The sequence below is a fragment of the Scatophagus argus genome, chromosome 13 (assembly GCF_020382885.2).
Source record: "Scatophagus argus isolate fScaArg1 chromosome 13, fScaArg1.pri, whole genome shotgun sequence".
NCBI classification, from domain to species: Eukaryota; Metazoa; Chordata; class Actinopteri; family Scatophagidae; genus Scatophagus; species Scatophagus argus.
The window spans coordinates 11,677,194-11,689,640 of record NC_058505.1 but is presented as its reverse complement, the minus strand read 5'-3'; the positions used below and the strand labels follow the sequence as shown (position 1 = coordinate 11,689,640).

General features: G+C 38.7%; 1 protein-coding gene across 1 annotated transcript; it reads right to left on the bottom strand.

The window, feature by feature from the left end:
• Positions 1–2,615: 2,615 nt before the first annotated feature.
• Positions 2,616–11,699, bottom strand: LOC124068936 (uncharacterized protein KIAA0040). The gene is made up of 2 exons (XM_046407530.1): positions 11,522–11,699; positions 2,616–7,672 (listed from the first exon to the last, which is right to left on the bottom strand). The coding sequence occupies exon 2, from the start codon at positions 7,026–7,028 to the stop codon at positions 6,696–6,698; it is 333 nt and encodes a 110-aa protein (XP_046263486.1). The 5' UTR covers positions 7,029–7,672; positions 11,522–11,699; the 3' UTR covers positions 2,616–6,695.
• Between the last annotated feature and the right edge of the window lie 748 nt (positions 11,700–12,447).

The following is a 12,447-nucleotide window of genomic DNA, read 5'->3' as shown; positions in this document are numbered from 1 at the left end:
CAGAGATAGGATACAATCTATTCAAACAACATTGCACCACTACGGGAATGTTAGTCCATCCTAAATGGCCAAATGAAGAAGCGAAAAGAAAATTCTTTTGAGTGGTACTTATTTATCAAACTCAAATAAGATTGTGAGGAAAAAACAACTGGCAGCAAATATTTCCAGCATAGCTATTTTTTTTCGCCAGCTCTAAAATGAAATGTCTTACAAAAGCTCATTGATGCAAAAGGCCTTTTCAGGCACAGTGATTGCAAATTACTTTAAAGAGATTGGTTCCTGCCATTGCTCTGAAAGGCAAGTGGCTCAGTTCCAGGATAAACAGAGAGGTTTGCCCTTTCTTCTCTCTCTCTCTCTCCCTCTCTCTCTCTCTCTCGCTGACTAACTCCTACACAGTACAGTATATAAGCCTGCAGACACACGCATTTGTCTGCCTGTGTCACTCGAGTATAGCCTTGGGTTCAGCATGATGTACATTTTCCATAACAGAACTTGGTAATGTTGTAACAAGGGAGTGTTTGTTTTAAGGGGTGGAGGGGTGAGCTGTTCTTGGAAAGGGAGAAGTACTGACCAGACGGAAGAGAAGAGAAGAGAAGAGAAGAGAAGAGAAGAGAAGAGAAGAGAAGTGAAGAGAAGAGATTAACATTAACTTCTGTAGTCAAAACTGTCACTCAGCACATGGAAAACAAGGAAAATCTGGTGATCTGTGTGGGCGCTGTAGAAGATCTATAGACGAGTTTTTGATTTGCTATAGATGAATATGATTGATTTCCAGTTTAGACACAAGCAAATATGATGCATAATGTGTCCATACTGCTTCCAGGCTGCCTTGTAGTGTTGACACATCTCTGTTACTTGTTACTGCAGTTTCAGGGCTTAGAAGCATTTCATTCACTTCCTCAAGCTACCTACCTAGCAGTCACATTCTGTGCAGTTCAATTTGTATCTTATGTTATGTTATGTTATGTTATGTTATGTTATGTTATGTTATGTACATGAACAACGAAATGCGGACAAAGACAAAAGAGCAACAGAGTTATAAGAACATGCAAAAACACCAGATGTTGGTGAAAGAAACAGGAAGCTTAACATCAAAATCTGCACAGACCTAAATAGAAACTGGTTCCTGTTTTAGTGTCAAATACCTGTGCCTAATGTCTATAACAAGCTTGAATTATCAGACATGTTGCTAAAGAAATAGAAACAGAAAAAAGAAAGTTAGTAACACGATTCAATTTAACCAACTGAGTAGGCCGCAGAGCACCCAAAAAAGAAAGAGAAGAAACAGTTTCACAAAATATTTTAGGGTCACTTTACTTTTGTGGACGAGAAAGAAATTTCAAAACCAAAGGATATTAGGGCAGGATTACAACAGCATTCTCTTCTATCATGTAATTCTGTATGAATATTTAAGGACATTTTTCAAATGTAAAAAAATACATTCAGCATTGGAATTATTCAGTTTTAACCTATGCTAAAACAGCCATTATTGAACTGAATAAGAAAAAGATCAATAACAGGAGATTCCAAACTCTTTTTGAAGTGTACCTACTAAATTGTACCTCATAACACAAAAGTCTCAATATTAAAAGTCTCATCTTAATATTCCATACAAACTGAGCAGGCTGGGGGACTTGAATCTGGCTATCATGTACAGGCGATGGGAAACAACAGTTTCCACAGGGAGCCATATCTCAAGACAAGGGGTCACCCAATACTCAATAAATGTCGTTCATCACAGCCTGGTTAAACACAGTACTGACAAAATACCATTTGTCAGAGAGCTAGATACACCTCCTGATTGAACATCCTTCCTTTTCACACTCATATCATATCATTCACAAGGACACTCTGGGCCATAAAAACAAAATATACAAATGTGTTGTTTACATGCTGAAATCTGAGTTATGCAAATACTTTGACAACATCAAACATCTCACACAGGTTAAGAATCAGCATCTGTGAAACGGAACAAATTTCCCAGAGTGCATGTCTGAGCTTTAATATTGTCAAAGATGAATTGGTCCTCAAGCCAAACTGATTACTTGCATCAAAGATTGCTCCGCTACGGCCATCAAACCGTTGATGAAAATTACATGTTCATGAGGATCTCTGGAGGCAGAAGTGCTTATTAATTCCATTGACTCAGCAGCTTTCAGTTTTGTTTATTTACACTGTTTACACCAAAAGAACCCTCCCCAACCAGTCTTTTCTACTTATTTTTTGCAATTCACTGCAGCAAAAGTCCATGTTAATAGGAAGTGTTTTAGCTTGGAATCATGTGTAGCAGATGTCATGCTGTATGTGAGTGCAGCTCTTTCTTCTCATATCTCACAGTAATAGTCCTTGTGTTCTCTAGAATCACAGTGTGCTGACACTCTTCCAAAAGACAAGCTACGTTTTTCCCATTGTTGTGCACGTAGTCAAAATTAAATGTGCTGGGCATATAAATATTGAATCATTGTGTGCATATTGTCTGAGTCTCAACAGTCATGTTGAATGAAGAGGCCTGTGCAGTATATGACACATTCACACATAAAGCTAATGACTTCATCTCAAAGCTCAAAGGCTCTGTTCACTTCAGTTTATAGCAGAAACAGAAAGATGGGATTCCACAAAGATTAAAAAAATACTTTATTTCTCTCCTTGTCATCTTTCACATTGTGCTCTCCTTCATCACCGTGTCTCCACATATCAGGATAAATTATGCATGCAGAGCTAACACCAAAGCCCAGCCAGGCATATAATAGAAGAAGAATCGCCTCAGCATTTTTTTTTTCAACTTTGGAACAACAAAAACACATCCTAAATATACAATGTCATGCATAATTGGGCGGGAATCAAAAATGTGGCGCTATGATATAGAAAACTATGCAGGAATTGCTGTTCAAACAGATGACAAATCAGATCCCTCTGATCACGGCGAACTGACAAATGGAAAGAAAAAAAGGAAAACATACGTTTTATATCCTCTACTTTTTGACATCTGCATCTGACGGACAAACTCCCTAGAAATTAAATAACAATGTGTTCAAAGTCAGGGGTTAACAACACAAACAGGTGTTGGGAGAGAAAGCGTTGATGGTGCCAACATGTTAACAGAAACCAAAGTGAACTCATTAGTGCAAACAGTTTTTCTGCATCATATGTATTTATAGTACAATGATATCAAAACACCTTGCGTTATGGAAGGGAAAAAGGATGAAAAGGATCGGCAATGCATGGGCAGCAAGTAACTGAATGCAGCTGTGATGTAATGTGTCAAAACAATTAGCAGTATTCATGCATGAATTAATGAACATGTTCTGGAGAAACTGAAAACCCTCATTTTACCGCCTGTCTTCATTTGTCCTTGAAATTATATAAAATCTGTTTACTTATGAAATGAAGCACAAAAGAGTCTACTTTTCTACAAGATCAACTTTCACATGTGTTATTTTTCACCAGCCAACAGTGCTTAAGATAAAGGATCAATTTGGTTTTAGATGTCTCAGCCTGACGTCCCCCCTGATGTGCCTCTCTGGCTCAACATCCAAGTTTGAAAAGACAGATTAATCTTTTAAATCTCTTCTCAATGCTCATTTATGTGGGAGTTAGATGAGAAGACAAATACTGCTCTCAAGTCAGTGTCTAAAGTAGTGGTTGGAGCCAGCAACTAGTTAGCTTAGCCTAGCACAAAGACTATAAACAGGGGGAAACTGCTAGCCTGGCTTCATCTGAAGGTCACAAATCCACATAATGGAGCTCTAAAACTCACTAATCATCATCTTATGTCTCAATACAGAAATTCCCACTGAAGTTTCACTGGAAAGATCCGTATGGGACTACTTCCTGGAGTGTAGAAATTGGTTTGAGCCAACAGATAGTACAAGACATAATCCCTACAATTTCCATTTTGAAGCTGTACTTTTTGTACAGAATAAACTGCTATCAAAGAAATACCCAACTTATAGTGTAGAAATAACTGGTTCAAGTCTTGCATTCAAATTTTTACTGAGGTAAAACTATTAAAGTATTAAAATGCAGATATTGTTAAAGTACCAAAATAAAAAGCACTAAATATGCAGAATGTCCCTTTTTAGAATAATTTTATTTACTTTACATACTTATACTTGATATTAAATACTAATTTAATCTTAATTGATGTCATCAAATTAATATATTATGTTTCTTTATGAAATGGAGTTTAGTTGAAGTATAAAGTAGCAGAAAATGGAAGAGAAGGCTAATTGTTTCCCCCTGTCTCCAGTCATTGTGCTAAGCTAAGCTAACTAGCTGCAGTGTTATCAAGCTTCTCATCTAACTCTTAGCAAGTAAGCAAATTAAAGTATTTCCCAAAACGTCTTTATAATGCTCTTTCCTGTATCTATCTCCATGTTTATTAGTTTTATGCTGTCACTGCCAGGAGTAATGAAACTGACTGTAAATCTCTCTTTGACAAATACAAACCACAAAGACTTGTTCAGCCAACCCCTGAGCATGTAGATGATCTTATTTCTTGGTAAATTTATAAGTGATCATGCAGGCTCTTATTTTGCAGGGCAAGCTTTCAGATTAAGCCCAGTGAAGTACAGTTTTTCCTCTTTGAACATGAAGCAGTAGAGACAAACCCTGATTTCCACAGGGGAGTCTGTCTGTCTGAGCAGTAATGAAATGAGTGGGGCCTGTTTTCCCAGCAGCACTTGAGCAAGAAGATCAACTCAGTGTAAGCTAATGCATAAAAATGATGATACTGCTGAGACACTTCTGCTTAATTGGGCTTTGAGATGTCATGCACTGAAAAATGAGCCTTCAGACATAATCCACTTGAATCCCAAATCATTAGTTTATTGCAGGGGTTCTCTTTGTTACTTGAACTTTTAAAGGTGTGTTAAGTTGAATCAGTTCAAAACTTAATTTCAGTATTCTTTTAATCACATAACTTTGTTAATATAAATCAATGCAATTTAAATGCTGTTGCATCAATTAGTATTATTAAGCAACAAAACTGTATTAATCAGACTTCTAAGAGTTAAACAGTGAAAATATCAAGACAATTTAGGAGTTAAAGATTTGTGAACAATAACACACTTTTCTCAATTGACTCCTTCTTACTGTAAAAATAACCTTTGGGAACAGCTTGTAACTGAACACATGATTAATCACATGTATGTTTCAGAGCTGGAACAGCCAATCAAAGACAAGGATCTATCTCAGTGTTTATCTGTGGTTTAAAAATATCTTTTCTTGTTTTGCTTTTTTTTTTGTTTGTTTCTTTCTTTCTTTCTTTTTCTGAAAAAATAAATGGAAGTTTAATTTAGATCTCTATTAAACATTAACGTGAAATTCAACAACTCATAATATTCTGGGATGAAATAACAGGAAATGACTTAAAACGAAACAAACATTACCTCTGTTTCTGTACTGAGGTAATCTCACATCTACTCCTGACCTACCTGAGAGACCACAGGAGCTCTCTTAAATTTCATTAGAGTTCAAGTCATTAAAACAAATGTTATTAGAATTCCTGGCTTTTCTAGTTTGAGTAAAAGGAAAGAAAATGTCACAGGCCCAGAAAACATCACTTCGATACGGATATTGTCTAGCTTTAAATAAAAGATGAAATTGGGGAGATCACAGTTTTATTTGCTGGATTTCATTATACATTTGCATGCTAAATTGTGCTTTAGAGGCTTATTTAACTTGAAAACTATAAACTTACAAAAACCAAAACTACTATCAATCAAAATGAAAGAAGTTCTAGTTTTTGTTCTGCACCTGTGAGTTAAACTTTTTGGATGTCAGTAGCTTCCACCGAAAGCGAGAGTCAATCACCGACCTCGATTGCAGGCTGAATGTGAGAAGTAGGCAGCATTACAGACAGACTTTAAATTGTCTCCCTCCCAAATACAGACACAATAAATTTCACATGGGAACTCTAAGAACAAAGTGTTCTCAGTAAAACTGAAATTCTCTCTCTCTCTCTCTGTCTCTGACTCTGCCCCTCACTGGCATATTTCTTGCTTTATGTACCGCACTAAAAAACTCATACAAAATGATGTAAACTTTGTCCACATACACAAAGAATCTGTACACTGTTTACATATTTCAATGTTTTGGTTTTTCTGACGTGTGCCCACTACATTGTCCGTTACTTTAAACTTTGAACAATGTCGGCAGCCTCCTTTGAGTCCAACCCAGTTTGAGTTTTACACTTCTGAGACACTCCCTCATGGACAGCATATGGAGAAGCGGACATAACTTGAAGCCATTCTGAATGTAAGTATATGTATAAACTAACCCATTTCTCACTTGATATATTCCCTCAGTAAACAATTTCCCAATGAGTTTGTGGTCTCACTCACTTGTTTTAAATCTTCAGTACAGCATGATGTTCATTGTTCATCCACTGACAATGAAGCAGGGTTTGCTTTAGGGCCTGGCTAGCTTACTATTGACAAGTCACTACCACGGCATGTTCTCTGGTTCTCAGATGCAGTCAGGAGAGGGACATAGTAATGTGTATCCTCCCCAGCTCCCCTCTTGTCCAAATATGGTCACTTCTGGCTCCATAAAACCAAGATGGCAACCCCAATAATGCCAAAGGCTTCAAAATAGTGCTCCACAAACCAATGGGTGATGTAACCGTGGAAATGTCCACTTCTCTTCTCATACTGTCAGTGGGTTCCATCAAGATCAAAAGGAAAAATCTCTCCCTACACCATAGCCAGGGCGACTGTGTCGGGTGTCATGGGGCCTGTCTTGACAGAGATCCATAAGTCTTCTTCAGTTTTGGCCGAACTCTTTTTCTTCTTTGTTTCTGACCTTGCCGTCGCATCTCCGTCGCCGCAGCAGCAACAGCAGCTGCTGCCATGACGACAACAGCAGCAGTGGCAGCACACCAAAAAAGTCGTGAGGAGGACCAGTAGAGGAAGAGTGAGGAGGACGACCAGGCAGACTGTGTTGTAGACCCCCTGGTTGTGTTTGTCTGTTGCAACTCTCCAAAGTTGGTTGAAAAAATCCTGGATGCTGTCTATTTTACTATCCATGGCCTTCACGTGTGGCTCCTTTTAACTGAGTCTGTGTGGTAGCTGTAAAGATTTAATAAATCCTTTGGAGGACTGTGAAGTTTTTAGTCAGTAAGGCCAAAACAATTAAGATATGGTGTTAATTTGAGATAAAAGTCTTTTAACGTAATCTGGTTCCAGCTTTAAAGTAGGAAGGTTTGAAGTTTTGTCTCTCACTATTCATCAAACATCCACCAATCCAGCAGCTGTCAGGTCATATATTTCTACTTTTAATGATCAAAGTCTATGAGGCTTGATTATGCACTCAGAATTGTGTTGTTTATGCTAAATGGAAACACTAAAAGCATATGGGGTGACTTCATATATGCCTCCTTCCTTTAAAGTGTCCTGTGAGTGGTTTCAAAGCCAAAGCATTCTTTAAACAAATCCCAGAGACCAAAAGCTCATTTGTTTATAACAAGGTTCACTTTAAATTTGCCCAGTTGTGATGATTCTGATCTTGATGCAGGAGCAAAAAGCCAAAATCCATACGTAGTCAAGTTTGTTTATGATGCTTGACATTCCAGTCGCTCTTTTCTCACTCTTTGTCGTCTCTCGTCCACTTGCCTGTTGGCTTTTAGTTTAGTTTAATCAAGTGGTAGAGAGGTGGCTCAATCTGGGTGGTTCTGTGAAACAAACAAACAAAAAAAGAACATGAACATGGAAAAACAAAAGCCCTTCACCCTTCTTTCCCTCCCCTGCCTCCAGTTCATCTTTATGTCTCTGTCTTAAACATCACTTCTCCAGCTCCCCCTGCCCCCTCTTGTCAGTGTCAGCTTCAGATTTTGAGCTTTTCTCTCATTAATACTGCATATGAGTCATTCAGGATTCAGGACAGACTCTCACTGAGCAAGAAAGAGGAAAAAAAAGAGAAAAGGAGAGGACAAAGTGGAGGGAGAGATAGAGGTAACCAATCTTTCTAAGTGCCCCATTGAGAGGGAGAGTGTGACAGAGCATCCCCCCCCAAAAAAAGAGAAGACAAGCTAGAGAGAGAGAGAGCGAGAGAGTGCCGCTGCAGGAGATTCATCTGAACATGTCTACCTAATGGTTCCCTTTGGACGAAGTGGATGGGATCTGGCTTAAGTTTTCATAAATGTCTGGTTGTAACATTTTCCTCTGGCCTCAGGATGAAGCCTCCTTTTAACAGTTTACTGCAGAAGAAAACATGAGGTGAGACACTTCAGTTGATGAAGCAGGCTCTTAAAGAAGAGTTGGTGTTAGAAGTCATACCGTTCTCTTTTTGTCTCAGAGTATAGACTGTTTGATTAAGTGTGAGGCCTTGAGGCGACGTCTTTATCTAAATGGTGTTAAACAGTTTTTCAAACACTATTTGACTCAAGTATGTTCCTTAGATTCTCTATAGCTCACGGCTACAGAGCTTCTTTGTATTCTAGAAGCGAGAAGGGAGAAAAGATTTTCATCTTGCATTTGGCTGCTTCTTAGGCAGAGTGATAGAGAGCGAGGGGAAGACGCACCTGTGAGTGGAGAGCAAATAGATTTAGCGTGGCTGTCGCTGTGCATTGTGTCTCATGTGTGAAATTGGTTTACCCGCAGACAGACTGCTAACTTCCCTGCTGTTCATTTGCTCAACAGGAAGCTGAGCGCTTAAAGCTAAGTAGCAAGAGTCACCTGAAACGTCAAAGCGAAAGTTCAGGAAGAGCTGCCTCATCTGTGAAAACAGATCTCATATAAGTCACTGCATTTGAAGCTGCTTGAACTACATTTGTCTATTTGGTAACATATTTTTGTATGTTCATTTCTTTATTTTACTTCTTTTTGCTTCTTATTTTTGGTTTGTTTTTGAACTTTAGGTGGAGGATAGTCATTTTTTTTCTTTTCTGTCCTTACATCATACGGTTGTGGTCTGAACCCTCAGAAGTGGTCGAAAGACAAACTTTACTTAGATTACAAGTTGATTAGGAGAATAGGAACGTAGAGGAAACATATTTGTGCCATTCAAAATTCTGTACTTTTTTCTCGATTTTCCTTAATCTTTGTTTTTTCATTTGTTTTTCTTTTGTGAATTAGTTGATCTTACTTTTTTGAGCCTCAGGGGGATAATAAAAATTCAATTCTGTACTACATATTCACTGCACACTGTATAAACCATGCTGTTTTTGCAGTTGAACACCTAAGAAACCAACATTTTTTTTATATTCACAGGAAATGATGCAGTACATGCAGTGAGTATAGGCAACTCAAACTTCTTAACTCAAAATGACACTGCGGAATAAACTAAAGTTTTGTTTCACCAGCATCTACAAATTCCAGCTGTAAGAAACTGGTTCAAAATGTTTGGAAACCACTGTCACAAAAAAGTAAAATAAATAAATGAAAATATGTTTGGCTCAGGTGAAAATATTTGAGAAACAGTAAAGTCAAAATGTGACCCATTTCAGTGAAAACTGACCAACAGCTTCAGGTCTCATGGCCTAAAGTCTGTTCTTAATGCTTAAGAAAACCAGATTCACACTCTTCTCAGATCTCAATCCCAGATCTCGTATCTCAGGAGGGGACTCACTTGAAAGAGTATCTTTCTCAAAGTACTTGGGTATTTGGATGGATGACAGGCTCTCTTTTAGAGCACATACTGAGAACTTAATGAAGAAGCTGAAGGTTAGCCTGGATTTTTATTATCCAAATAGGACCTGCCTTAATTTTTAAAAGTGACACTTCTACAGTTCTTAAGTGCGTGCTTAAGTGCTCAAGACAATGGGCACATTATTCACATGGCATACTTTCTCTACACTTGTGTATCACAGTTCTCTACATTTTATATCCAACTCATTAACCCATGGACATCACTGTGTACTTTATGAGCAAGCACCAGTAAACTGGTATTGTACTTGGTAAACTCCCTTCATATCTGTGTAATGTCCCATCACTCAGCAGCAGTTGTTATAGTTTTGGTAGATGCTGTTCTACCAGGTACCCAGAACTTGATAGATAGATAGAGCTTTGATAGAGCTTTCCCACACAGTACAGCATGATGAATTTGTGAATTTGTCTACCTGGGACAGAAGGCTGTAAAATATATACAGTATATATATATATATATATATTATGGGAGCCACAATGTCCCTGCCACATTATTCTTGATTATTTTCTTTCCTGTTGGTATACGTTGTTATGATGAGCTTGGCTGAGCAGCAGCACCTTTGTGTACACTCTGATCTCCCTCACATTATGAAAGCGACAAGCTGGAGTCACTGAACAACAAGTCTGCAAGGAGAGAGAGACAAAACCTCACGGAGGTGTGATCCAGCCATATAAAAGAGATGACTAACGATGTATCAGTGGTTAAGTCAGACAATGGAAAGGATAAGTCACTAAGTGTTATGATTATATTTAGTCTCTGGGCCGGAAGAATGTGATCACCGTAAGTTTGGCTTTAGCAATAATCAGTGTCAGGAAATACAAGAAAAGATCTTTGATTATCAATAATTCAAACCAAATAGTAAGTTAAATAAGAATATATTCCAGCTCAGATAGTCTCACAGTTTCAAAGTTTCCATGAGGTAAACACTATGGTTGTCAGTATTACTGTGCAAAACATGGATGTCAGAGCTGAAGTAAATTTGATTTGTCACCGGTACAGACCAGAGAAACTCAGTTATTAAGAGCCTATAGCTCTGTTTATCTAAAAGATGAAAATATTGCTTTGGCTCATATCAACTCTCTGGTATGAAACTCTAAGACTTTGACCGGCTACTTCACTTCTCATGACATTGTGATCTGTTGGAGCCATTCCCATCCAGGAAAAGGCCATTTCTGGGGCACACAAAGCCAGGAAGGGGCTGAGAAAAAAATGTTATGATTGCACTCAGTTAGTCCCTGCTGCTTTTTAAGAAACATGTGCGACCTAAAAGACAAAGTTGCGACAGAAGGCAAGGCAGGAATCTTTAATGACTGGCCCCGGGGCAGACAGTCAGAACAATCCCTCATCAGTCAGTATTAATATGAAATACTTTCAATTTGACTTGAGTCAGATATATAGGATCATTAATTGCAGCTGTTTCACAAGGGCAGCTACAGGCCTGCTGATAGTCTGGACGAGTACAGTTCTACACAGTGAGCAAGAACGAGTGCTCAAACCCAAGACAGTTGAGACTTTGTGTCAGCTGATATTCTTACAGTAAGGGCAGCAACCTCATAAAACGAAACTAAAACTCTCTTAAAATCTCTGGGCCAAATATGTTTTATCCAGATTTTTCATAAACTAAAATTTGGATCAAAATGTTAATTGTAGAAAGAAATCAACTACTGGAGCGAGTTATAGGCAGGAAGAAACTTATTACTATGACCTGTCAAACATCTGCCAAATGATTCAAAAGGAGTTTGGCCCCGTAGTAATTTTGTTTCTGTTTCCCCACAGTCATACAACAAAAAGCAACAGCTTATATAAACCACTCTGAACAATTTCAAAGCATTTCGAGTGTCTGGCACTCAAGATCTCTTTGAAAGCAGCACCTTACCCTGCAGGCACTAGTGAAGCGGCAGGTCAGCTCTCCCCTCCTGTCTAATCCAGTCAGCTGCTCAAACTTCTGTTGTTTCTGTTTTGGCATGTGGCTTCTGCTCTGTTCTGGTCCCCCTCACCAAGACATCTTGACAAGTCTTCACTTTCTGTTCCTGTTTCCCTCTCTACCCTTGTTTCCCGTCCTCCTCCTCCTCCACCCCCACTTCTCTCTCTCTCTCTCTCACTCTGAGTGAGTGAGTGTTTTGGTCACGTCACTGCACCCTGCCCACTTTGTGTAAGAATGGGCCCTCTGTCTGTACTTGTGTGTTTCCTGCATGGAGAACCAAATTCTTCTGGTTGCTTTACTTTACTCACACAAGTGCTGAATGATGTCAGACAGAGAGGAAAAGTTATGTAAACTGAATATGAAATTAAATCACAAGGAGCCGCTGTTAAATGGTTCTCAAAACAAATGTGAAGAGAAAGGCTGCCCTACATGCACTGATCTGAAAACAGTGCAACACCAGCCTCAAGGTGCAGGCAAGGTTGCAGGTTTTTGCATAAGAGCACTAAATTAAACCTCAAACAAACCCCTCTCCACCCAACTCAGAGTCACAAAAAGGCACTAAAAAAAAGGAGAAACGAAAAGCTGTGCTGCGAATAAAACCAGGTGATAGAATCAAATGCATGTGAGATCTGAAAGCGTGATAACATGCAAAGTACACACACACACACCATATGCTTACTATGCCTTTGGCATTGTGGTCAAAGCACTTTTCAGTTCACTCAAGCAAAAGAGGGTTTTTATTCAAGTAAGAAAAGGAAACAGAGTCCATACTCTGCACACCTCCAAGGGGAAGTTTAGAGTTAATGTGCGCTGGCTTGAATACTGTATACACTGCAATACAGTAAGCCGAAAGCATGAACTCAGAAAGTGGTACATAT

What these genes read in the sequence shown, in the direction of transcription:
- LOC124068936 (XM_046407530.1), bottom strand. Translation starts at nt 7,028, where the DNA reads ATGGATAGTAAAATAGACAGCATCCAGGATTTTTTCAACCAACTTTGG.